The sequence below is a fragment of the Myotis myotis genome, unplaced genomic scaffold (assembly GCF_014108235.1).
Source record: "Myotis myotis isolate mMyoMyo1 unplaced genomic scaffold, mMyoMyo1.p scaffold_m19_p_19, whole genome shotgun sequence".
NCBI lineage: Eukaryota > Metazoa > Chordata > Mammalia > Chiroptera > Vespertilionidae > Myotis > Myotis myotis.
This window is the reverse complement of record NW_023416323.1, coordinates 38,420,145-38,446,372: the sequence shown is the minus strand read 5'-3', so window position 1 is coordinate 38,446,372 and position 26,228 is coordinate 38,420,145. Positions and strand designations below refer to the sequence as shown.

Genomic DNA, 26,228 nt, shown 5'->3' with positions numbered 1-26,228 from the left:
TTCATGGCCGCACTCAAGGGGCCAAAAAGCCACATATGGCTCGCGAGCCGCAGTTTGCTGACCACTGGCCTAGACCCGTGGTTCTCAACCTTCCTAATGCCGCGACCCTTTCATACAGCTCCTCATGTTGTGGTGACCCCCAATTTCATTGTTACAAATTGAACATCATGAAAGCATAGTGATTCATCACAAAACAATATGTAATTATAGATGTGTTTTCCGATGGTCTTAGGCGACCCCTTGTGAAAGGGTCGTTCGACCCCCAAAGGGGTCGCGACCCACAGGTTGAGAACCGCTGCCCTAGACTGTGCCTGAGACAGCTGTGCCACCCACCCAGGCCCACCGAGGGAACACTCCTTTGTCCTGTACCTTCAGGCCGCAGCTCAGAAGTCACTTCCCGCAGGAAGTCTCCCTGGCCCATCTGAGCTGTTTCGAGGCCCTGGCCAGGTGTTCCACGGCCAGCTGGATGAAGTTCCCCATCACAGCCTTGCACCCAATTAATTCTCTTTACGGAGAGCTGGGGGGGTGGGGGTGGGGGGACACATTCCCAGGGACATTGATCAGCACTTGTGTGTTCCCAAGTGCATATCTAGCACCTAGCATTATACCTGAGGCCCAGGAAATGCTTAAATATTTGCAGAAGAAAAAAGGAAAAGAGGGAAGGAAGAAGGACCCTTCACTGTATCTGCATCTTTTCCCATTCTGACCATCTCTCTCTATTTCCACCTTAAGCATCGACAGCCTCTCTGATCCTCTGTAATGCAGCCGATCTGTTTCTGACCCTGTCTCCCCATCTCTGACCCTTGTCGCTGGGAGTGCAGTCCGGCCTGCGTCCCTCCAAGAACCGCTGCTCTCTGACCCCAGATCCTGGAGAGTCACACCAGATGTTTCTCCGCAGGGGGTCCCCGGGCTTTGTGCCCAGATTCGGGGGAAGGGGAAGCGAGGTCGCGAGCTGATGGTGCAAGCCGAAGCCTGGAGCAGCGGCAGGCGGCGGGGGAAACAGGCTCCGAGAGAAAAAGAGGAGAAAGACTGAGCGGGGCGAATAGGGCAGCGAGGGGCGGGCCTGCGCGCGCCGCCCCATCCCCCCAACCACCGCTACCTCCTTGCACTGCCAACGCCCTCCCAGCCCAGCCGGCCACATCTGGCGGTTGCCCTCCCTTGTTTCCGCTGCATCCAGACTTCCCCCAGGGGTGGCTGGAGGCTGTACATCTGGGGCTTTAAAAATACAAAGGGACTCCGGGACCGGCGGCACAGGCAGCGGCGCAGACGGAGGCGCAGGGACCGGGCCACGCGCAGCTGAGCCGGGCAGAGCGAGGCCACAGAGGCGAGCTGTCCCCTCGGAGCGCATTGCTGCGCGGCGGGCCAGGCCAGCCAGGCGGCGGCGCGGCCACACACCTCGAACCAGAATCAGCGACCTCCGGGGCGACGCACGGGGCCGGGAGCGCAATGATGGAGACGCCAGTGGCCCGGGGCGCGCTGCGGGCGCTCTGCGTCCTGGGCTGCCTGTTGGGCCCCATCGCCGCCGCGCCATCGCCCATCATCAAGTTCCCGGGTGATGTCGCCCCCAAATCGGACAAAGAGATGGCCGTGGTGAGTGGCTCCGCGGGCCTCCAGGAGCCAAGCTTCAGCAAACTTTGTTAGGCGAGGTTGGGGGGCCTCCCGGCTGCACCTCCTCCTCCCCCGAGGGGCACACAGCGTGGGGGAGGGGCGTCCTGGGCCAGCCGGAGGTGGGGTCTGTTTTGGAAACCGCAGGGGGGCTTTGGTGAGTGGCGAAAGCCTTTGATAAACAACTTGGAAACTTTGCGGACACGGCAGGGGGGCGTGGGACGCGGGGGAGGGCAGGGGGCGCTTGGCCAACTGCAGGAAAGGGCTGCTTTGTAAATAACCGGGACATTGTCTAGTAGCTGAAGGATTTGGCCAAGGGGCGGCTTTGTAAACAACTTTTGGACACATGGGGGAAGGGACCCTTTGGCAAGCATCTTGGTAGGCCTTTGGCAAAAGGCCTAAAGGGGTCCCGGTAGCAAACGGTGGAGGTTTCTTTTAAGCCCTGGGCACTTTGGAAAGGCGCTCCTGTGGCACGCGATTTGGGTAAACTCTTGCACACATTGGGAGCTCTGGGCCAAGCGGGGCTTGGCAAACGTGGGGGACCTTTGGCACACATCTGGAGAGGGGCCTTGGGCAGACCGCTCGAGGACCTTTGGGCAAATATTGGGGGCAGGAGTGACGCCGAGAGCGCATCTTTTTCGCCTGGCCCGGTGGACAAGGTGGCCAGAAGGATCTCCGGTTGGAAAGTCTCCTCGAATTTCTGCAACTTCTGCAAAGGGATGGGGGACAGGAGAGAGGTGGCCCGCGGGGTCGGAGGGAGGGGCGGGCGCTGGAGGCCTGGCGCGTGGGGCGGGGGCGGAGGCGCCCGGCGGGTGGGAAAGCAGCCAGCGAGCCCTCCCTCCTGGCGGGCTCCCAGCGGCGGCTCCCTGGATGTTGTTCTGTGAGCGCCCATGCCTGGCTGGGCACAGTGGAAGGGCAACACCTCTCAACCTGTTGGCGCCTCGAGCTGGGGGACCCCTCAAGATGTTCCTTCTAGCCCATGAGACATCTGAAATCTCACTGCTCCCTCACCCCGCCCCCCAGGAAACCCCCAATTCTCCTTCAGCCTGGTCCCCAGGCTACTCAAGACAGAACTGCTATGCCTGAGGGTCACCCTGGGAACCCCTTCTCAGCATGTAACATCCCTCCCTCCTTTCCAGCATCCAAGCCTCTGTCCCCTTTGGATAAATGGGTTGAGAGAGCTTACATTTTTAGGGACTGATATTCTCTTTTTTTAAAAAATGTATTTTTATTGATTTCAGAGAGGAAGGGAGAGGGAGAGAGAGATGGAAACATCATGCCCTGACTGGTTTGGCTCAGTGGATAGAGCATCAGCCTGCGGACTGAAGGGTCCCAGGTTCGATCCCGGTCAAGGGCATGTACCTTGGTTGTGGACACATCCCCAGTAGGGGGTGTGCAGGAGGCAGCTGATCGATGTTTCTCTCTCATGGATGTTTCTAACTCTCTATCCCTCTCCCATCCTCTCTGTACAAAAAAATCAATAAAATATATTAAAAAAAAAAAAAGAAACATCAATGATAAGAGAGAATCCTTCATCAGCTGCCCCCTGATGCCCAACACGGGATCGAGCCCCCTGGGCATGTCCCCTGACCCGGAATCGAGCCATGACCAGCTGGTTCATAGGTCGATGCTCAACTACTGAGCTACTCCAGCCGGGCATGGGTCTGGAGCCAGTTGGCATCATGATGTGGCTGTTGGTTAGGGGTGAGGTGGGGCTTTGGAACCTTGACAGAGCGACCCAGGTGTCCCCACCTTCCACGAAGCATAAGGGAGTCCATGTTGCCCAGAGGCAAGGCAGTGGGAGGCTTGACAAGCAGGCTCTGCGCTTGGGCTGCCTGGCTTCCCATCCCAGGTGCACGAACCAGTTGGTCTCGTAAGCATGGGCAAGTGACCTCACCTCTCAGTGCCAGCTTCTTCGGCAAACGTAAGAGCGATAACGGTGCCCGTTAAAGCTAATCTAACAGTCTCCGAAGTGCCACATGGTAAGCACTCGGTGTTAGTCATCATTGTTATTGTTATTACTAGAGGCCCAGTGCACGAATTCGTGCACTGATAGGGTCCCTAGGTCTGGCCAGCAATCAGGGCCAATTGGGGCCTTCTGGCTGCCGGCCAGGGACTTCCTTCATTCCGTGCTGCCCCCTGGTGGTCAGCGCACGTGATATTGAGCGACTGAACTCTCAGTCCCTGGTCAAACTCCCAAGGGGACATTTTGCATATTAGCCTTTTATATATATAGATTATATTCGTATTTTCCTTTCCTAACTACTACTCCAAACATGGTGAGGGCCTCTATCCTAAGGTCTCCTGGCTGCTTTCACCTTTCCAACACAGCACCCATCACATTTAATTTTGCATTTATTTCTGTTGCACCCTGGCCAGTGTGCTCAGTGGGTTGAGCATCACCCCATGCACCAAGAGGTCTCCGGTTTGATTTCCGTCTAGGCTCATGCCCGGGTTTGGGACTCGGTCCCCAGTAGGGGGCATGCAGGAGGCAGCCAATCGATGGTTCTCTCTCATAGATGTTTCTGTCTCTCTCTCCCTCCCTCCATAAAAAAATAAAAATAAAAAACATAGTTAGAAACCCCTGTCATGTTCACCAGTTTACCCCAGCACTAGTACAGGGCCTGGAACGTGGCAGGCGTCAAAAAGTACTTGGTGAAGAAATGAATGAGTTGGTTGGTCCCTGACCCTCTGCAGAGGCCTGAGTTGGATCAGAGTCCCTGAAGTCCATTTTGGGAATGACTGATCCAGGGTCTGGAGCCAGGTCTGTCTGCTGCTGCCACCCATGCACATAGCCCTCGAATCTCCATGTAAGAAATATGAGAAAAATAACATAATTCCATCGTTAGGTGGAGTAAAAGAGATGATGGAGGTAAAGAGGGGTAGTGAATTACAGTTCTGAGCGTGGCTCTGGAGCCAGATTGCTCAGGTCCGAATCCAGCTCTGCCATTTGTGAGCTGTGTGATGTTAGGCAAGTGTCTTGACCTCTCTGTGCTTTCGTTTCTTCCTCTGTATGATGGGGACAGCGATAATAACCACATTATAGAACTGCCGTGAGCATTAGGGTTACAGCCTGACGTCATACTCTCTACAGCTATTACGTCACTCAACTAGTTGGTTTGGGCGTCAAAGTTGGTTTGGGAACCCAGCACTCCCCCCAGTGCCCGTGGGCCCCCGGGGGATGTCCTGGCCTGGCCTGCGGGGCTGGGCTGGGGCTGGTGACCGCAGCCTGCGTTGGTCAGGACGATGCCGCCCTCACGGGGCTGCTTACCTCTGGCGCTTTCTCCCAGCAATACCTGAACACCTACTACGGCTGCCCCAAGGACAAGTGCAACCTGATTGGGCTGAAGGACGCGCTGAAGAAGATGCAGAAGTTCTTTGGGCTGCCCGAGACGGGGAACCTCGACAAGCGCACCATCACGACCATGAAGAAGCCGCGCTGTGGCAACCCCGACGTGGCCAACTACAACTTCTTCCCCCGCAAGCCCAAGTGGGAGAAGAACGCGATCACCTACAGGTGCCGAGGCAGGGCTGGGGGGGCTGGGGGGGCGGGCCCTCTGGGCGGTGGGACACAGGGTCTCCTCGGGCCTCGCCCCGCTCCAGGGACCCAGGAGGTGTCTGTCCTGTGAGGACGCAGAGTCTTAAGGCGTTTGCATACAGAGTTCTTAGGAGCTAGAGTCAGACAGACCTGAACTTGACTCTCACACTTAGTAGGCGTGAGGCAGCGGGCGACTTATTTCTCAATGCCCTGCGCCTTGGCTTTCCAATCTGCAAAATGGGGCTAAAACAGGACCTTCCTGGGAAGTTGGTTGGGAACTAAGCTGGGTCCCGATGTAAAGGGATTTCTTTCTTTCTTTCTTTTTTTTTTTTTAATATATTTTATTGATTTTTTCCAGAGAGGAAGGGAGAGAGATAGTTAGAAACATCGATGAGAGAGAAACATCGATCAGCTGCCTCCTGCACATCTTCTACTGAGGATGTGCCCGCAACCAAGGTACATGCCCTTGACCGGAATCGAACCTGGGGCCTTTCAGTCCACAGGCCGACGCTCTATCCACTGAGCCAAACCGGTTTTGGCGTAAAGGGATTTCTGTGTCCGGCCTGTAGCAACAGTGTCATATACCTGCCAGTCACTGTTACTCCTGGTTGGGGTCTCTGGGGCAGGTGGAGAGAATGGGGTATCGGTTGCTAATTGGTTATACGATGGAGTTGTCATCCGTTATCGATTGGGATGACCCTCTGCAGAGGCTGTTTGTCTTTGGCCTCTGTTGGGGCAGAGCTGTGGCAGAGCCGCGCCCCTCTGTTCCGTGCTGCTCGTGCTGGATTCCAGGATGAGAGCTCTGCCCCAGTTCCATGTGCACTGTTTATGCCCCGTGCGTCCCCCAGCGAGAAGGGACGGGTGAGAGTCCTGAGACAAGGCCTGAGGATGTTGGCTGGTCTCGGATGCAAGGCATTCTGGGCGGGCTGTTCTCCAGGGAGCTCTGCTCACCACGCACACACGTATACCTGCATACGTGTGCACACCTGTGCACACTTGTGTATGCAAACGCCTGCACCCCTCCCATGCTTCTGCACACACTCCCACACCCGAGCACACGCGCCACCCTTGCACACATCCGTGCACTCGCACGATTTCACATGCGCTCCTGCACACACGCACACACACTCGCGTGCGTGTGCCTGCTCACTCCTGTGCACTTCTCCCACCGCCAGGATCATTGGCTACACCCCTGACCTTGACTCCGAGACGGTGGATGATGCCTTCGCCCGTGCCTTCCAAGTCTGGAGCAACGTGACCCCCCTCCGGTTTTCTCGTATCCACGACGGAGACGCCGACATCATGATCAACTTCGGCCGCTGGGGTAGGGAGAATTGGGACCAGCAGGGGCTCGGTGTGGAGACGGAGGTGATCCAGACATTGGAGAAGCACCGGGGTGCTGGGAGCAGCTGAGATAGGAGAGGAGGAGGGGTAGACGCCGAGTGGCGTAGCGGGGACCGGGCGCTGGAGAGCCACGTGGATGTGAGGCAGATGGCGTGGCACTGGTCACTGCCTGGAGGCAGCGTCAACTGCAAGCACGGGGTCTTCCCGCACCGTCCCGCACAGCAGCTCCGATACACGGCGGGCTGGTTACATTTCCTTTAGTTTCAATGCAGTAAATCCAGGTGCCGTGTCTCGGTCACACGGGCCACACTTCAGGGGCTCCGTAGCCACAGGGGCCGGTTGGTGATGAACAGCACGAAGCGTGTCCCGTCATCGCAGGGAGTTCTGTTGGGTAGCACGGGTCCGCCCTGAGGAGCTCCAGGCCTGGGAGGAGGTCAGAGAGAATGGAGCGGTGTAGACAGGAGAGTGAGTGGACAAGAACCCGTGGCCACTGGCGCCGTGTGGTAGTGTAGACATAAAGGTAGGCGGTGTGGACATTGTGAGTAGAATGGTGATGCGGGGGCCAGGAAGGGGGGGGAGGTGTGTGGTATGGACCTGGGTGGCCATTAGGCCTGGGGCTTAGAGGTGTGACTATCGGTGATAGACTTGACCATGAAGACCTCAGGATGCTGACCATCAAGTCAGCAACTCTCTGTTGACTTGCTGTGTCCCAGTCTTGGATAACGCCAACAGGATAGGGAAGGGGACAAATGCCCAGTGGGTGGGGTGTGGCTGGGGGTCAGGGCCCAGGGGGGCAGCTAGAAGCTGAGACCCCCCATGTGTTCCAGAGCATGGAGATGGATACCCCTTTGATGGCAAGGACGGGCTCCTGGCTCACGCCTTCGCCCCGGGGCCTGGTGTTGGGGGGGACTCCCACTTTGACGATGATGAGCTGTGGACCCTGGGAGAAGGGCAAGGTAAGAAAGTGGCCGTCCCCATGCCCCAGCCTCCTCTCCAGTCCTCTGCCTGTCTCCCTGTAACCTAGCAATAAGGACCGTACCTCCCCCCACAACCCTGGGCACCTCCATTTACTCTGATGGGAGGGGGAGGGGAGCCCCACAGGATTCTGGTCTCTGGAGAAGGTGCCTAGAGAGGTTCGCCCCACCCTGTGTCGCCCCGCAGTGGTCCGAGTGAAGTACGGCACCGCCGATGGGGAGTACTGTAAGTTCCCCTTCATGTTCAACGGCAAGGAGTACACCAGCTGCACCAACGAGGGCCGCTCAGACGGCTTCCTCTGGTGCTCCACGACCTACAACTTCGACAAGGACAACAAATACGGCTTCTGCCCCCATGAATGTGAGTCCTCTGGCCCCAGGCTCCCTGCTGTCCCCCGGCATCTACGCTGCCCAGGCCTGGCACGGCCAGGCAGCCCTTGCCACCCTACTGTCCCTCTCACCTGTATGATTATTTACTTCATGCTTTCATGAAGTCAGTTCCTTTTTCTGTCTCGCCATAAGCAAGGACATATGCGAAGTCACAGGTGTGATGTGCTGATTGTTTTTTTCTTGCACACCTTAGGAGGACCTTAGAATATTCATGTGCCCAGTGGTTCTCTCTAGAAACCACTCGGTACCCTCCAGGCAGGATTGGGGGCTCCGGGGCACGAGGAGAGAGAGGCTCAGGGATGGATCAGAAGTCTAGCAATGGGGTTCGGGACCGAGACTCAGACACCAAGGCTGGTACCCAACCTGGCTGGGGGACACCGACCCCTGGAATTTCAGCCGTTACTCCTGGTTCTGATGCCAACTTTGCTAGTGTGTGTGTGTGTGTGTGTGTGTCTGTGTCTGGGGACTGTTCCATCTGCCTTTCTTGGTCTTTTGTCTGTTTTTGCTTGTGTCTACATCTCTGTGTCTTGACCCGGTATTTGTGTGTGTGTGTTTGTCAATGCTCAAAACATAACATTTTCAGATATTGTGAAGCCAAATCGAGGGGAACATTCTTAAAGGGGCCAGCACAATCCTTTTAAAAGAATATCCTTGACACACTTTTTAATCAGAAATCTGAGGATGACAGTACGTGTACCTTCGTACTCTGTCAAGTCATCCTATCTGATGAGTCTGGAGATTGAAAGCCAGAAAAGTGGGAGATTAAACCCAAGCGTTTTTGTAAATACTTCTTTCTCCCCCGCCCCGTAGACTCCTTGACCCGCACATGCCTTTGTCTTTTTGGCTGTCACGCGACATGTTTGTGAGTCCATCTGGCTCCATGGCAACGGAATACTGACCCCCAGCCATCTTGACAGAAGGGTTCTGTTTATGCTTTTGGTACCAAAGCCCATGTGATACTTTGTGTATTAAGTCAGAGTTCCAGCCATCAATACATCGGAAACTTTAAACAGAAATCTGTTATGCATGCTGCGTTTCCCAGGAGGGATTCAGGTGCCGTGCCCCCCTCCCATGCATCAACCCTTGTGATGAGAAAAGAATGCCTTGATGCTCGAAGCAAAAACAGCTGTAATTCATAAGTTTGGGTTCTCCCCGGCCTGGGACATTGGCCATTGACTTGGTATCTAGCCAGAGGCAAGTACGCACAGCACGCACGTGTTTGCATCTGGGGGCAGATGTTGTGTTACTCAGCCCCTCCTGACTGCTGAGTCAGTGTCTGTTTCTCTTCATCCTTGTTGGGGTCAGGATCTGAGAGGAGTTTGGGGCTTCCTGGGCGGTAGACACACAGCCGATGGGAAGCCAGCGGCGTGGCCGTTAACTCTGCCTGTCCCCACACGGAGGCCACCAGGGCATCTGGCCTCAGGGTTGCCACTTCTCTTACCCATTGTTGCTGGCGTTGCAAGAGAAGGCCCCCCCCCCTCTCTCTTTAAAAATATATGTTTTTATTGATTTCAGAGAGGAAGGGAGAGGGAGAGAGAGAGAAACATCAATGATGAGAAAGAATCATCCATTGGCTGCCTCCTGCATGCTCCCCACCAGGGATGGAGCCCAAAACCCAGGCATGTGTCCTGACCGGGAATTGAACCGAGACTTGAACCGGGACCTCCTGGTTTATCGGTCAATGCTCAACCACTGAGCCACACTGAGCCGGGCAGGAGAAGGTCTCTTGTTTTGGGAGAAGGAACCAGTGAGGATATGGGGGCCTGAGTCCCACGACTGGGCTCCATTCTGGTCACGGTGGAGTTAACGGGCGGTGAGGTCACCGCTGGCGCTGCTGTGCACAGCTGGTCCTCGTTACGCACTTGTGGTTTTGCTAGCTGGCAATCCCAGGGATGCACCATTGTGTAGCTCTGGGGTGGATGAGGCCATGGGCCACAGGGGAAGAACCCAGGACAGATAAGCCCAGACTCTGAACCCCATTCTCTCCCCCCAATTCTCCAGTCATGGCCCCTGTCTCGGGGAGGTCAGTGTGGATGGAGGTTACCAAAGACACTCCTCTCCCTCCCTCTTCCTCCTCTACTGCCTCCTCCAGGGACCACAGAAAATCGCCTGGGGTGAGAGGAGGTGAAGCCTCGTGTGTGTGTGTGTGTGTGTGTGTGTGTGTGTGTGTGCGCGCGCGCGCACACACGAGAGAGAGAGAGAGAGAGAGAGAGAGAGAGAGAGAGAGGGATTGACGTTCGTGTGTTTTGTGGCTTTCCGTGACACCCCTCACCCAGTTCTTCCGTTTATGTGACCATGAGACCATGAGCACTTCCGGAATCAGCTTTCCCGGGGCCTCGGTTTCCCTATCTATCAAATGGAGAGACTCTGGTGGTCCTGCCGACCATGAATGATGTATTTAGTGATCAGGTGGTATGGACATCGACCAGGCAGGTAGACAGTGACCTTGGGGCTGGAGCAGGGTTCCTGGGGGCTCCCTGCTGTGTGCCACCAGTTCACCATGAGGGTGAGGGTCCATCAGGCCCAGGGGATGGCTGGGGTTGACCAGGAAGCCAGGGGCGGTCCCCAGGAGCTCAGAGAAGCAGCAGCTTACCAACCAGTATCGGTGATTTTTAATTTTTCTTTTTTAATCCTCACCTGGGGATATTTTTCCATTGATTTTCAGAGAGTGGAAGAGAGAGGGAAAGAGAGAGAAACATCGATGTGAGAGAAACACATCAATTGGTTGCCTCCTGCATAGGCTTCCGGGCAGGGCCCGGGCCAGGGAGAAGCCTGCAACGGAGGTGCGTGCCCTTGACTGGAATCGAACCCGGGACCCTTAGGTCTACAGGCCGACGCTCTATCCACTGTGCCAGACCAGCTAGAGCCACTTTTAATATTTTAACAACGCTATCACCTCACTGGTGAACCGGCAGGCTGGTGGCCAGCCAGCTCTGTGCCCACGCAGGTGCCTGGTGGGTGGCCTCTCTCACATTTGCACCCTCTCCCCTCCACCCCAGCCCTGTTCACCATGGGTGGCAACGGTGATGGAAAGGCCTGCAAGTTCCCGTTCAGCTTCCAGGGCACCACTTACAACAGCTGCACCACCGAGGGCCGCAGCGACGGCTACCGCTGGTGCAGCACCACGGAGGACTACGACCGCGACAAGAAATACGGCTTCTGCCCCGAGACCGGTGGGTGCCCCCCTCTCCCCGCCTCTCCCCGTCTTCCCTAGAACTCACAGGAGCCCCGCCTCCTTTGCCCAGGACGGGGCTCTGCCAGAATACTTAGCAGCACAGACGTGGGGACCAATCGCCACTCCAGCCCGATTGGTGCTGCCTGGTGTCGGGCCCTCCAGGGACCCCCTCTGCATGGCCCACACTCCCTCAGCCTCCCTGACCAGTCCTCCTCTTTCTTCTTAAAAAACCTTATTGTTGAAAGTATGACCTAGGTCCCCGTTTCCCCCCATTAACCTCTTCCAGCCTCTCCCTCCCCCCCAGGCCCTCCCCACCCCATTGTCTGTGTCCACGGGTGATGCATCTCGCAGACACGTTCACTGGTTGCTCTCGTCCCCCCCGCCCGCCCCCGCCTTCCCTCTGAGGCTCCGCAGTCGGTCCCGTGCGTGTCTGTCCCTGGGTCTCTTTTTGATCATCCGTTTATTTAGTTCATTAGATTCCTCCTGTGAGTGAGATCACGGGGTGTGTACCTTTCTCCGAGGGCGTATTTCGCTCAGCATAATGCTCTCCAGGTCCTTTTCTGTCCCTCCATTGGGTTTTTTTTAAAAATATATATTTTACTGATTTTTTTACAGAGAGGAAGGGAGAGGGATAGAGAGTTAGAAACATTCATGAGAGAGACATCCATCAGCTGCCTCCTGCACACCCCCCACTGGGGATGTGCCGGCAACCAAGGTACATGCCCTTGACCGGACTCGAACCTGGGACCCTGAGCCAAACTGGTCAGGGCCTCCATTGGATCTTCAAGTCTCTCTTCCCCGCCTTTCTTGTCAGCACAAACTCTCGTCTGCCCTCTTCCTCCTCCTCGCCTCCCTCCCTCCCTTCGTCCAGTGGGTATGTGTGAGCACCTCCTGTCTGCAGGGAGCGGCACGCTTCCCCAGGGCCCTGTGCGGCGGGGCTGCGGGTCCAGCGAAGGGCGTTGCTCCTTTATCCCTGCCCAGCCCCTTCGCCTCTGGTCCCTCGGTCCCCGTCCATGGAGCCCGACCAAAGCTCTGGATTTGAAGCCTGAACCCTGCCTGGCAGTATCTGCTCAGGCAATTTAAAAAAAAATGTATTTTTATTGATTTCAGAGAGGAAGGGAGAGGGGGAGAGAGAGAAACATCAATGATTAGAGAGAATCATTGATTGGCTGCCTCCTGCACGCCCCCCACTGGGGATCAAGCCCGCAACCGGGGCATGTGCCCTTGACCGGAATCGAACCTGGGACCCTTCAGTCTGCAGGCCGACGCTCTATCCACGGAGCCACACCAGCCAGGGCTCAGGGAGTATTTCTTCAGCTCCCTGCATTCCGGTTTCCCCATCGGTGAAATGGGGTGGCGCGGTTCCGACCGCACAGGGTTGTCGGGTGGGTGGGTGAGCCGTGCATCCATCACTTGCTCGGCGAAGGCTCGGGGTGTGTGAATGTCCACGTCACGTCGCTGTCCCTGGTGGCGGAGGGCTCAGGCTGCTCACGGCCCTGACCGGCGTCCCTGACCCCACAGCCATGTCCACTATCGGCGGGAACGGCAACGGCGCCCCCTGCGTCTTCCCCTTCACCTTTCTGGGCAAGAAGTATGAGCGCTGCACCAGCGACGGCCGCAGCGACGGGAAGGCCTGGTGCTCCACCACCGCCAGCTTCGACGACGACCGCACCTGGGGCTTCTGTCCCGACCAAGGTACAGGCCCGGCCGGCCGTGGGGCCCGGACGCCCACACCCCACATCTGGGCGGGAAGCCGTCCCGAGTGCCCACCCACCTCAGGCACAGACAGAGCCCTGCACTCACCAGCGTAGAGACACCACCCTGCTCAGGTCCTGCCCATCCACGGTGGGGACAGGACCTGCTCTTGGTGGACGTGTGTCCCTGCTTAGACCACGCCCATCCAGGCAGAGGCATGGCTGCTGATGGAAGACCCCCATCCTCTTCAGTACCTGCTGCCCCCAAGACTGCCCACCATGTCCCCGTGCTGGGCTCGGTACTCCCCTTCCTACCAGGCATCCCCACTCCAGCAGACAGCTGCCTCCCAGGAGGGGGTGGGCGGGAGGAGAGGGGAGACCAAGAGGAGCTCATCTTTGCCCCCACCCCGCCTCCACGCAGCAGGGGAGAGCCGCAGAGCCCTCCGTGCCCCCCCACGCCCCCCGAGGCACCATCCTTCACCACGTTGTGCATGGGGGTGCAGAGACACAGCCGGCCCAAGCAGCTCTCTGCCCCTCCCAGACGCCCGGGCTGGGGTGAGGGCGTGACCAGGAGGTAGGCCGTGACCCTCCTGTGTGGTCAGTGCAGTGAGCAGGGTGCTGTGCCCACTTATATCTGTAGGGCTCAGGGTCACTGGACTCACTGATGGGTCAGGATGGCCAGGTGAGAAGGCTCGTCCTGGGCCGGCCAGAAATAGGTGCATCTCTCTGTTACTTTTCCACCTTTTGACTCACAACGACATGGAACTTGGAGAAGGCCAACTGACAGAGATGGCCAGAGGAGTTTGTCTTAGTCCCCCCGGGGCCAGGCTAGGACATACCCGATTTTACCTGTTCTGCTTCAGCTTCTCCCTAACGGTGGGATTCGCCATCTGCCAGATTCAGCCTGGCATGATGCACCCGGGCTCTCTGTTAGTTTCCCGTGTGCACCCCAAATGGGGTGGCTTCAAACGACAGACATGCGCTCTCTGGTACTCCTGGAGGCTGGAAGGCTAAAATCGGGGTGTCCGCCGGGCCCCGTTTCCTCAGGGAATCCCTCCACTCCTGCCTCTGTCATTCCGTGGCCATTCCCCTCCGTTTTGTCTCTGTATCTCTTCTGATAAGGACGCCAGTCCTATTGCATTAAGGGATCACCCTATCCCTGTATGACTTAACATTTTAAATATATATATATATTTTTTGATGTCAGAGAGGAAGGGAGAGGGAGAGAGAGGTAGAAACATCAATGATGGAAGAGAATCATGGAGTGGCTGCCTCCTGTACGCCCCACACTGAGGATGAAGCCCGAAACCCGGGCATGTGCCCTGACCAGGAATCGAACCGCGACCTCCTGGTTCATAGGTTGACGCTCAACCACTGAGCCACCCGGCCGGGCTTTCCGTTTTAATTGACCTGCAGAGACCTTGTTTCCAGGTCAGGTCACCTTCACGGGTCCTCTGGGTTAGGGCTGGAACCCACCTTCTGGAGGGACACACTTCATCTCACAGGTTTGCCCTTGGTCTGCGGCTGAGCCTGGGCAGCCCCTGGACGCGGGAACGGCGTTTCCTGCTGTCCCTGGGGCAGGAGTGGGGGACCCTCGGGCCAGCCTGTCCCCACCCTCCTACCTGTTTGGAGACCGCAGAGCCACTTTTTCCGTGGTCTCTATACAGAAACACAAGACGCCAGGAGGCACCATGTTTAACCCGTGGGACTTTACGTAGCGGATTCGCAGATGCCTCGTTTTTTCCCTTGTAGCACACGGGCAGCCTGCCCTGCGTGAGAGGAGTAGGCCTAGTCTATTCACCCCAGAATTCTCAGGAGCAGGAAACATCAATCTGTGCCCCTTCCAGGACCCTCTCCCCACCACAGGATGGCCTCCAATGTCTTCATCTCTGAAGCCAAGGCCTGACTCCTCTCTCGTCTCCCCGTTCTTCTCCTCTCCCCTCCCCTCCCTGCGGCCCTCAGGGTACAGCCTGTTCCTGGTGGCAGCTCACGAGTTCGGCCACGCGATGGGGCTGGAGCACTCCCAGGACCCCGGAGCCCTGATGGCCCCCATCTACACCTACACCAAGAACTTCCGCCTGTCCCACGACGACATCAAGGGCATCCAAGAGCTCTACGGTGAGCCTTGGCTCGGGGCTTTGGGGCGGGGGTCTGGGAGGCCGTGCAGCCCGGGATGGAGGGGCTGGGGGTGCACTGGGAAAGTCCCAGTTCTCCCAGATGGCAGGAGACAAGGGCTGGAGGCACCGATGTTGACTGGTCTGGAGGGGCCATCCCTCCAAGGGGACCGGGGACAGCTCCTTTCCTTTCCAAATCTCATCACTGCTCACGCCCCTCTTGGCTCTCCATCTTTTAGGAGTAAACTGAGACAGGTCACCTTCCTGGCCCCAGGGTCCCCAGGTTGCAGCCACCAAGTGAGGCTTAGGATCCAGGAGACTTAGCTAAACGCAGGGTAGCATTTCCCAGTGTTGCCATGGCCTTAATGATACAGGGATGCAGGTTTCTAGTTTTCCTGATGACTCTTTTATTTGCATGTATAATCGGAGCGATACAACTAGGACCTGAGACCAGGGCTTTCTTCATGACTAGTGCTTGCCACGGGGCTAGAGTCTAAAAAGTAAAGTCCATGTTTTGGAAAAAGTAGGTGCATAATGGTACTGGTGCTGTGTGGACCACGTCGGAAAGAGTGAAAGTGGTGCTTGAGCCGCGAGGCTGGGGGAGCAAGCAGTGGACTCGAACCCGCGATGGAGGGGGAGGCGCCGGGCTGTATGCTGCCTCTGCCCCTCATGTCTCTGGACTCAGTTTCCTCATCTGTGAAGTGGGAGTGATAATGATGCCTGCCCCCCAGGGATGAAGTGGGGTCTGACTCGGGGGGCGTCAGTGAGAAGCTATAAAGTGCAAAGGGCCACCCACCCCCCTCTCCCCACGTCCAGGCATCCTCCACCCCCCTCTCCCCACATCCAGGCATCGTCTCCCTCTCCTACCCGGCTCACACTAAGGCCAGAATAGTGTTTCTTCGGATCCCTAACAGGTTGGGTGGGAGACTTGGGGGCTCAGCCTGGTGCGGGGAACCCCTGGGACTGGGGAGAGTCTGAGGTCAGGTGTCCTCTCCCAGGGCCCAATCCTGACACTGACACCGGCCCCGGCCCCGCCCCCACGCTGGGACCCGTCACTCCCGAGATCTGCACACAAGACATCGTCTTTGACGGCATCGCTCAGATCCGCGGGGAGATCTTCTTCTTCAAGGACCGGTGAGTGTGTGTGTGTGGGGGGGCTTCTTGTCCTCCTCCCGGGCCCCGTTTGCTTGGACCCCCAGCCCTCGCACAGGGACCCCACGAGACACTTCCTAGAAGGGCCCTAGTTGAGCTGCATGTCGGGTGACCTCTGGAGCTCAGTGGCTCACCCCCACAGTCTGTGGGTCTACGAGGCGTGTTGGCTTCGGGCTGCAGTGTGGGTGGGCATGCGCTGCTGTCACTCATCCTCCTGGGATTTGTGGCCACAGATGGCAGATGGCAAAGCAGAGGAGGCCAAGTCAGGCCGCACAAGCACCGTTAACGCCTCACGTCACGTCTGAGGGTATCCCATTGGCTGAAGCGAGTCACAGGGCCAAGCCCAAGGCCTACCCTCAGGGGCGGCCCCGCACAGTCACATGGCAACAGACACGCTCTGTATTTCTAACAGAGGGATGAGGAAACATCGGAAAGAATCATGCAGGCTGTCACAGGCCTTCTCCCAGAATGGCTTTGACCTCCAATGGCCAAGCTGTCCATGTACAGGGAGCAAGGAACCACAGGGTAGAGAAAGGAGGTGTCCTATGTGCTATGAAGGCTCCCACTCAATTGACCAAGGGCTGAGACCCATCCAGCGGCCCTAGCCCTCCTGGATAATGGCAGATGGTATTAGAGCTGCATTAAAGGACCTATCCATCATCCATCCATGCAAAGGCACATATACCCATCCATCCATTCATCTATCTACCCATTCACCCAATGTCCACCCATTATCTACGCATCTATCATCCGTGATCAGTTCCTCCTCCTCCTCCATTCACCCATCCGTCTATCCATCCATCCATCCATCCATAGAGATACTAGTTGACAGTGGGCTCAGGGGCCAGACGGCCTGGGTTAGCATTCCAGACCTACTACTTACTGGTGGCCCAATCATAGGCCAGTTAATGATGTATCTTTATCTCAGTTTCCTCATTTATAAGATGGGACATATCTTCCCACCTGTCTCACAGGGCTGTTGTAAGGGTTTGGTGAGCTCCGTGCTTAGAACACCACCTGGCACAGTGTCCGTGTGTCCCATTGTGCTAGCTGGTATCGTCAACAAATAATCACTTGGCATCGATGGTGCCAAGTACTTGGTTAGGCTTTAGGAGCTGGGGGTGGGGGATGGGATGCTGGGGGTAGAGAGGTTCCTTAATGCCTAGATGCGTGTTCTCAGAGAGGTCCCTGGGCCTTCTACCCTAAGCCCTCTAAGGTGTGTGTGTGAAAAGTATGGGTGCCTACTCCCACCCCCAGGCCCTCGGCCTGTAATCTCTGGGAGTGGGCCCCAGGAACCTGCATTTGAGCAGATCCCCCCTGATGACTCTGATGCACGTTCAAGTTGAGCATCGTGAGTCTGGTTTGGGAAACTGAGGCAGAGAACACCGACAGCAGCACAGGGCAGAATGAAAGACGTGGTTGCCGAAGCGTTAATGAGTAAAATGCTTCGTGGACACATTCAGATGGAGGAGGCTTTGGGAGGAGGCAGCCCTCCGGAGACATGGAGTCAGATGGACAGGGATGGGCTGACCGGTTGGGAGGGTGCGTGAGACGAGGGGAACTGCAAGGGCAAAGCCCCCAGAGATGCGCGAGTTCCTGGCTGCTTCAGGGAGGAACGGAGAGCCTGGTGGGGCTGGACGGCGGTCCGGTCTGTACGTTTTGGGGAAGGGCCGCCTCCGCTCCACTGTCCCCCTCCCCCTCAGGTTCATTTGGCGAACGGTGTCGCTGGGCGAGAAGCCCACGGGGCCCCTGCTGGTAGCCACATTCTGGCCTGAGCTTCCGGACAAGATCGATGCTGTGTACGAGGCGCCCCAGGAGGAGAAGGCGGTGTTCTTTGCAGGTGTGTGGGAAGGATGCTGCCGGGCCCTCGGCTCCTGGGGCCCTGCCTCCGGGTTCCCGGGCACCTGCGGGTGCTCCCTCCGCGTTAGGGACCCACTCTTCCAACCACCACATCCGAAAGCGTGGGCTTCGTCCGGGCGGCCGGCTCAGACACCAGCATCAGAGAGCATGGCCCGCGGAGCGAGCTTGTCATTACCCTGAGTTCTTTCTCTCTCCTTCTGATTCCTTTTCCAGAAGGAACATGGCAGTTTCGTGCCGGTGGCTCTAATGCCAGCTACAGCCTCTAGCAGACAACAGCTTTAGTGGGAATTTTTAAAAAAACACACCACAATTTGCTTCTATTTTTAAACTTTAAAATGAACGTATTTCTGAAGATTGCAAAATGAATTCCTTGAAAGTAAATAATTGTACAAGGAGTCTCTACAGGTGGTCAAAACCATCGAGAGAGGGTCGCGTGACTAATGTTTGGGGAGCCCTGCTTTTATCCAGCGTGGATTTGAGCACCTGCCATGGGCTGGGGATCCAGCCCCTGCCCTCACAGAGCTCACAGACCAGCTGCTACGGGGCTGCAGTCAGTGCTGGGAGGCGGGAGGGAGGACTGGCAGGTCGGAGCTGGGGCACAGGGGCGGCTTCTTGGAGGAGCCACAAAGGCTCAGCCAACACTGTGGGTACCTGTTCCGCCAGCCGCCTCCCAGGCTCTACCCTAGGGATCGTGGGCTGTGGCCAGGGCGGTACTGGTCCCCAGGGCTCCTGTGCACAGATTAGAAAAAGGTGCCCCCACGTGGCAGGCGTGGCACCCACAGTACATGGCTGGTGAGTGGAGTGAGGGCTGGACTCCTCCCCTCCTTGGCCAGGCACCTTCTCTAACCCACTGTAACCCCGTCCACGTGGGCCCTGGTCGGGCCTCTGACTCCAGGCGTGTCCCTGCTGACTGTGGCCCCAGCGGGGTGCCCAGCAGACAGATGAGGGGAGGAACGGGCTGGCCGGGGCATCTCAGCACCTGCCCCTGACACGCTGTTTGCTTCCACCCCAGGGGATGAGTACTGGGTCTATTCAGCCAGCACCCTGGAACCCGGGTACCCCAAGCCGCTGACCAGCCTGGGGCTTCCCCCCAGTGTGAAACGAGTGGATGCTGCCTTTAACTGGAGCAAGAACAAGAAGACATACATCTTTGCTGGGAAGAAGTTCTGGAGGTAAGGAGGGCGGCAGAGCCGGCTGCGTGGCCACAGACACGGCGGCTTCGCGCCTCCTGCGTCACGTTTGGAGGCCGGTGGGCCCTGGATGTCCCTTCTCTGGTCTCTAACCTGCCAGGATGGCAGCCCCTTGGAGAAGTCATCAAGGGATGACGTAGGCGCATGATGACTGCAATTCTGGTTAGAACCGCCTTCCCCTTCTCAGAATTCTTGATGGGCCCACATCTGGCCTGGAGCTTCACAATTTGGGTTGATTCACTGAAGGAAGGGTAATGAAAAGAAAGACGATAGCGTCTCCTACAGACACTATGCCAAGGGCTTTAGGAGATGGGTGTGATTAGCATTCCCACTTCATAGATGAGGACACTTGGGATCAGAGAGGTTCAGTATGTAGCTTAACGTCACACAGCCAGGTAGTGGCCGTGTGGGATTTGGACCCTGGAATTCTGGCTCCCCGAGAACATGCTGTTTTTCGCTATTCTACACTGTGCCCCACAAATAGTTGGGGGTCTTAAGAAATGGGGTGGTAGAGGCAGGGATGGGAGAGGACAGACAAAATAGGATGAAGACAGAGATGGGTGCACCAGCTTCCCCCAGGAGCCAGCATTCGAATCAGGGGCCAGCTTGCCAACAGGTAGCTCTCTGCTCCAGGTTATCTAAAGGGAAGGGTTCAGTTCTGAGCGGTCAGGGTCAAGGTTAAGGGGCAGCGGCCCCATAGCTAGGAATGGTCAGCGAGAAGCAGCCTCGGGGTGATCGAATGTTGTCCTAGTTCCCAGGGAAGGAAATTGTGGTTCAAGGTGTGTTGTTGGCCACAGAGCCAGGATCGTAACTGCCTTTCCTGTCCCCTCACCCTGGGGCCCTCCATGACACCCTAAGGGTCATTTGGTCGAGGAAGGGGTGGTCGGGTGCCTTCACCCACTCACCTTCCTCTGTGGCTCCTCTGTGGCTACCGCTGCCTCCGGCCCTGGGTCTGTCGTCCCTGACACAATCCTGCTTTCTTCCCAAAGGCCCTCTCTTCTCCCACTTTCCCGCCCACCACCCCGCCCTTGGCGGCCCAGGCATTCAGAAGGGTGGAATTCCAGACATGCTGTTAAGATACTTAGCAGCCTAAGCTGATTGATATCTCAAGCCTCCAGAAAGAACGCAGCCAGCCAGGAAACCCAGGGCGGGCTCCCGCCCACCGGCCCTGGAGCCCTCCCAGGCACACGTGTGCTGCCCCGGGTCCGGATCTCCTGACCTTAGCATGTGGGCAGTGACAGGCACAGGTTCACAGACGTGAGTCTTAAACCCTAGTGTCTTTAAATCGTGGCGTCTTAATTTTTATTGATTTCAGAGAGGAAGGGAGAGGGAGAGAGAGAAACATCAATGATGAGAGAGAATCATTGATTGGCTGCCTCCTGCACACCCTACACCGGGGATCGAGCCCACAACCTGGCATGTGCCCTGACTGGGAATTGAACCGTGACCTCCTGATTTATAGGTTGACGCCCAACCACTGAGCCATGCCAGCCAGGCTGGACAGACATAGTCTACGCACTCTGGGTATGTCCACATATAGGAACAGATGCATCCACATATGAACATGAGTGCGCACACTCGTGTATGCATGCATGTGTGCACACACACCACACACATACACACAGGCCATGACGGTGCTTTGCTGGGGTTTCTAGCCAAGTTACTGCCTCCCAGTCCTTTTCCGCAGCAAGCTCACCTTCCGGAATCCAGGTTCTTAAAAGTGGCAGAGCTGTAGGTTCCCTCCGAGGCTCTGGGCACCGATTCCAGAAGGGCCAGGTCTCACTCCCATGAGCTAGAGATGCTGGTCCTGGTGCCGAGTGTGCAGGGACCCCAGACCTCCCCCCCCACCCCCCTTGCTCTTGCTGGAGAACGAGAGAGGGCCTCAGAACGACAGAGGACGAGTAGCTGCCTCCAGCCTGGCCATCCCCTCCTTCATGCCAGGGAGTGCTCAGCCCCTGTTTCTGGAAGCTTCCACGAAGCCCTCAAATATCTATTCAACATCTCCTGTGTGCCAGGCACTGAGCGAGGGGCTGGAAGACGGTGGTCAAGACTTAGTCACCCTGGCGTTTGGGGCCTCCGGGACAGCAAGAGACATAAACACACTTGGGTAAAACAACGGCGGTCCTCATGCCGGGCCCCGTGCTTCGTGCCGGGCCTGAGGCTGCGCATGCCATCTCTGTTTCTCATTGGAGGCAGGTATGCGTATTAGGCCCATTTCCCAGGTGTGGAGACTGAGTCCTGTGTGCCTCAAGGATACACCCGTGGAACCTGTGTCCCTGACGGCCATGTCTCCAGCTGCCGCGGGGGCTTACAGAGTCACAGGGAAACCTTTCAAAGCAGCGCACAGGCGGGCGGGGACACTGGAGAGGAGACTCTGGGGACAGAGAGAAGGCGGAGAGATGGGGGCCCCTTCGGAGCACATCCTCCCGCCATGGTGCCGTGCTCTTCCCAGGGGAAAGGAACGTGGAAGCAAATGGGTTGCTTCTCTGAGCCTCAGTTTCCTCATCTAGAAAATGGGGTTGATGCCTGCCCGCCCTAACGTCCGTGGGTGGAGCGAGAAAGCAGCGAGGGCACGTTCAAGGACACCCAGCCCTGAGCCACCCTCACTTTAGAGGATGTAGGCCAAGGGCTCCGTGGAGGTGAGGAGGTGGCGTGCTGGGATTCTGAGTGGGACACTGGTACAGGGACCCCAGGTCAGGAGGAAGCGTGCTGGGTCTTGTAAGAAGTCATATGATGGGGCTGGGATGAAGGCAGGCTTTTCTGGCAGCTCTCGGGGTGCTGGGCGAGAGGAAGACCCCTGGAGAAGGGCGCTCAGAGGGGAAGCCGTGGCTGGCGTCTGGGCTAGAGGTGGTCGGGCCGGCTGTGGGGACAAAGCGTCAGCTATGCCCCATTGTAAGGGACGCGTGGCTGTCGCCAGGATGGCCCTCAGACACAGAGCTGGCCAGGAAGTTAGCACCATGAAGGCCAGACGCTGTCTTGTGTGCTGTGCTATCCACAGGCACGGAGTGGGAGCGCATGAGATACTGATGGAATGATGACTAGGTTGGGTATCAGTGGAGAAGGGGAGGAATCCATAGGACCCCAGCACTTAAAAGGTTCTTCTGAAATGACAAAGACGGGTATTGCTAACCAGGACGTGGAAAATGCCAACCACATACTCCAAGTCTTTACCCGGATTAAAGGCCGGGCAGGGAGAGCTGTGCGCCCTGTGACTAACCTGCAGGGTCACCTCACTGTCCCAGGCGAGATCAGCCCCCAGGACATGCGCTGTGATCTCCACGGACAGGTGAAAAGGCAGCGATGTGTCCCAGCCAGAGAGGGCGATGGGCACGCCACGTCCAGCCCCTATCATATGTTGCCGTGGGGATCAAAGTTTGTAAAGGAGCTAATATGTCCCAAATAAGCTGCCAGATGCGGGGATAGGCTCTGGGCATGTGTTATTTCCTTTGGTGTACACAGTAATCGAGACATTAGAGCAGCGGTTCTCAACCTGTGGGTCGCGACCCCTTTGGGGGTCCAACGGCCCTTTCACAGGGGTCGCCTAAGACCATCGGAAAACACATATATAATTACATATTGTTTTTGTGATGAATCACTGTGCTTTCATTATGTTCGATGTGTAACAATGAAAATACATCCTGCATATCAGATATTTACATGACGATCCATAACAGTAGCAACATTACAGTTATGAAGTAGCAACGAAAATAATTTTATGGCTGGGGGTCACTACAACATGAGGAACTGTATTAAAGGGTCGCGGCATTAGGAAGGTTGAGAACCACTGCATTAGAGGAAATAGAACCCCATCTTACAGCTGGTAAAAGCGAGGCTCAGAGAGGCCTGGGCTGGACTTCGCCTCAGAAGCTGGGCACCCTTTCTAAGCCTCTGGTCTGTGAACTGGGTATCCGGGAATCCTTGTGTCGTAGGATGGTCATAAGGATGGACTGAGGAGGGAAATGAAAGGTTGTTAACACCCTGCTTGCACGTGAGCGGTAATCACCAGGTGGTTTTTATTGGACTGTGAAGGTCACGTCATGAGGGAGCTGGAGAGCTGGGGTTCAGACCTCTGACAAGCTGGCAGCCTCCCAGAAAGGCAAGGTCTGGTTGCCCGAGCCCACCCAGGAGCCATCAGCCGGGCCCTCCATCCAGGTCCAGGGAGGGGTAGCCGCTAGGGCAGCCCCACTGGCTCACCATGTCCCGACCCTTGCAGATACAACGAGGTGAAGAAGAAAATGGATCCCGACTTCCCCAAGCTCATCGAAGACGCCTGGAACGCCATCTACGATGACCTGGATGCCGCGGTGGACCTGCAGGCTGGTGGTGAGCTGCCCCGGCCTCTGTCTGCTTTCTAGCCCCCCCTCCCCCAGCCCCCCGCTCCCACCAGGGCCCCTGTCCTACAAGCACACACTCCCTCATTGTGCAGGGAGGCCGGTGGGGCCGGGGAAAACAAACCGGGCCCTTCAGCCAGGGCTGGGAAGGCATCCAGACCCCTGACCTCTGCTCACGCAGCAGGCTCCAGGCAGTAAGACCCAGAGAGTCCTCTCACAGCTGCAGGGCCTGGAGCCAGGGAAGGGGGTGGGGGAGGGCGGGGGGGCGGGAGGCCTGTGGGGGGCCTGGAACATGGGCTCGGTGCCCTGCATTCATTCTGGGGCTTGATCCAGGCCCTTTTGGGTTCCACCGGAGGCCTCATCACCGCCTCCCGTCAGCAGAAGGATGGCTCCGTTTGAGACAGGACCAGCTTGGTCATGGCCTCTTGCTGGTGTGGCAAAGGTCCCCGTTCAACTCACTGTGCCCCGGGTCCCTTGCTGGACAGAACAGCCAGTGTCATCGAGGGGTAGAATTTGGAGTTTGAAAGCCATATCCTTGAGGAGGCTTCTGGGAGTCTCTAGGGCCCTGGAAGGGATCCAGAGTGGCTTTTTAGAGAGCATTTTAATTAAATTCCACGAAGATTTTTGTGTTTTTTTTTTTTGAGTCCCTATCATATGCTGGCTAAGCACACGGCCCTGACCTCTAGTGGCTAAAGGTCTACCTGTCCAACGAAAAGCAGTGTGCGATCAGGTGTTGGGTTAAGGATGCTCTTCAGGAATAAACAACCAATGAGCACCTACTGTGTGCCAGGGTTTTAAAGGAAGTAAACGCGGTGATGTATGTCAGGAGTCACAGATTCCAAAGCCCAGAGGGGCCAGGCCGGTAGCACAAATGAGAGCAGCAGGCAAGGCAGATAGTAGGGAGTGGTGGGGTCTGTGGCAAACCAGAGAGCACACAGCTCACTGACGGGGGATGCACAGTTGCTTCTCTGCTTCTGATCATGGCTGCCCTGCAAGGACGGGGCCCGATGTGGCTGGATATTCCAGTTCTTTTCAAAGGAAGCAGAAAAAGTCTATGTTTTCTTGTGACACGTACAGATGTTTACACGGTAGCAACCTATGCAGAATTCAAAATAAAACAAAACAACCACCAAAAAAACACCTTGTGTGCGCCAAATAAAACCCATCTGTGGGCCCTTGGGAGGGGCAGCCTCCTGGTTTGTTGCCTCCGATTTAGGGATGGTGCTCAGAGGGGTACTAAGTACATTAGTAGTAGCTCATATTGTCTAATTTCAGCTTCACCACAGGCCCTAAGAGGTATCTCTATTCCCATCTTGAAGACGACTCCGAGAGCTTACTCCCACAGCCATGTCCCTTTCCCAGCCTCGGAGGGTCCCCTCCGGGTTAAAAGCTTCTTCCTTAGGGCACGCGGGCTTTCAAAGTTCCCAGGAACCTTCCAGGGCCAGAAGGCCTGGGTGCTCACAGCCTCTCCTCTCTCTCGTCCCAGGTTACAGCTACTTCTTCAAGGGCTCTTATTACCAGATGTTGGAGAACCACAGTCTGAGGAACGTGAAGCTCGGAAGCATCAAGACCGACTGGCTGGGCTGCTGAGCTGGTCGCAGCGCCCACCGGCCCGGCGTCTCCATCACGCTCTGCATGCCGGGCCCCGCGCGCCAGGGAAGGACCCGGACGGGCCTGGCAGCCTTCAGCTCTGTGGTTAAGCAGCAGTCTCACCGCCACCTGGTCATAGAAGATTCCAGAGAGTGACTGTGCCCTGTGCCCCAGGAAAGGGGCGCTTTATCCCTCCATAGCCCACCAGCCTTCCAGGCCACTCCCAAGAGAGGCTTTGATCTCCTCAACGCAGCCCTGCCCTGGGCTGCCCTGGTGCTGCCACACCCTGGTGCTGTCCTCCCTCCACAACCTTCTGTGGCTTCCAGCCAACAGGGACTGTCTCAAGAGGGCACTGGTGGCCCAACAGCCCGGCCTGGCCTGGCCTGGGGGAGAGGCGTGGCCAGGAGGCCACCCAGACACCTGGCTTCCCACTGCTGGCTGCCTTAGAGCCTTCTCTGTATGCACTTTGTCCTTTTCTTTCCATCGTTTTTTGTTTTGTTTTGTTTTTACTTTTCCACTTTGAAATCGCATTTCCTGACAGAAGGACTCGGGCCGTCTGAAGTCACTGGGTGTAGCGTCTCCACCCGCCTTGCGATGGTGCCCTGGTTCACTCCATTAGTCCGAGCCTGTCCCCTCACTTCCTCCACCGGATGGAGGAAAACCAAGCCACACTCCCTGCTCCGCCCTCCCCTCCCCGCCCTTCAACAATTCCCCATGGGAAATGTCAACAGTACGAATAAAGACACTAATTGAGTGGCCGTGTTTGCCTCCGTGTGTACAGCCCCCGCCGGAGGAGGAGGCCTGCCAAGTCTCAACCTCTGCTCCCTGAAGGGCACAGGTGACCTCTGAGAGGTCGCCAGGTGTGTGCTGGGGTCCCTCTGTCCCAGGGGGAGGGGCTTGAAGCAGCAGTGAGTGAGGCTGGGGGTGTAATTGCAGCCTCTTTGAATCGCAGTTTCTTCATGAACAATAATCCCAATGCTAACACGGATGACCAACATCCCCGCCATGAATAGGGGTACTATGTGCCAGGCACGGTACATGCTTCATCTCATGGAACCTTTACAACAACCTAGAGAGAGCATGGCCAGTTTTGATTGATGCGGAAACTGAGGCCCAGAGAAAAGTGATTTGCCCAGGATCCCATAGCTATTAGGTAACAACCCAAGTCGAGGCCAAAGATGACCCAGAGGAGGAGTAATAGCCCTCAGCCCAGAGCCTAGAGCAGCAGCATTACCCTCTCCGCTTTCCCAAAAGCCACCCTAAGTACACAG

At 56.9% G+C, this 26,228-nt stretch overlaps 1 protein-coding gene across 1 annotated transcript; it reads left to right on the top strand.

The window, feature by feature from the left end:
• Nucleotides 1–1,128: 1,128 nt before the first annotated feature.
• MMP2 (matrix metallopeptidase 2) lies at nt 1,129–25,715 on the top strand. Its single transcript, XM_036346385.1, has 13 exons — nt 1,129–1,590; nt 4,896–5,122; nt 6,319–6,467; nt 7,315–7,443; nt 7,649–7,822; nt 10,851–11,024; nt 12,548–12,721; nt 14,683–14,838; nt 15,833–15,968; nt 17,690–17,826; nt 18,859–19,018; nt 23,250–23,359; nt 24,854–25,715. The coding sequence occupies exons 1-13, from the start codon at nt 1,447–1,449 to the stop codon at nt 24,955–24,957; spliced, it is 1,974 nt and encodes a 657-aa protein (XP_036202278.1). The 5' UTR covers nt 1,129–1,446; the 3' UTR covers nt 24,958–25,715.
• The last annotated feature ends 513 nt before the right edge of the window (nt 25,716–26,228 follow it).

Excerpts from the sequence above, each read along its gene's own strand:
- MMP2 (XM_036346385.1), top strand. The coding sequence starts at position 1,447 with ATGATGGAGACGCCAGTGGCCCGGGGCGCGCTGCGGGCGCTCTGCGTC. Across the intron at positions 12,722-14,682 it reads GGGCTTCTGTCCCGACCAAG|GGTACAGCCTGTTCCTGGTG; the intron begins GTACAGGCCCGG and ends TGCGGCCCTCAG. Across the intron at positions 19,019-23,249 it reads GCTGGGAAGAAGTTCTGGAG|ATACAACGAGGTGAAGAAGA; the intron begins GTAAGGAGGGCG and ends CGACCCTTGCAG.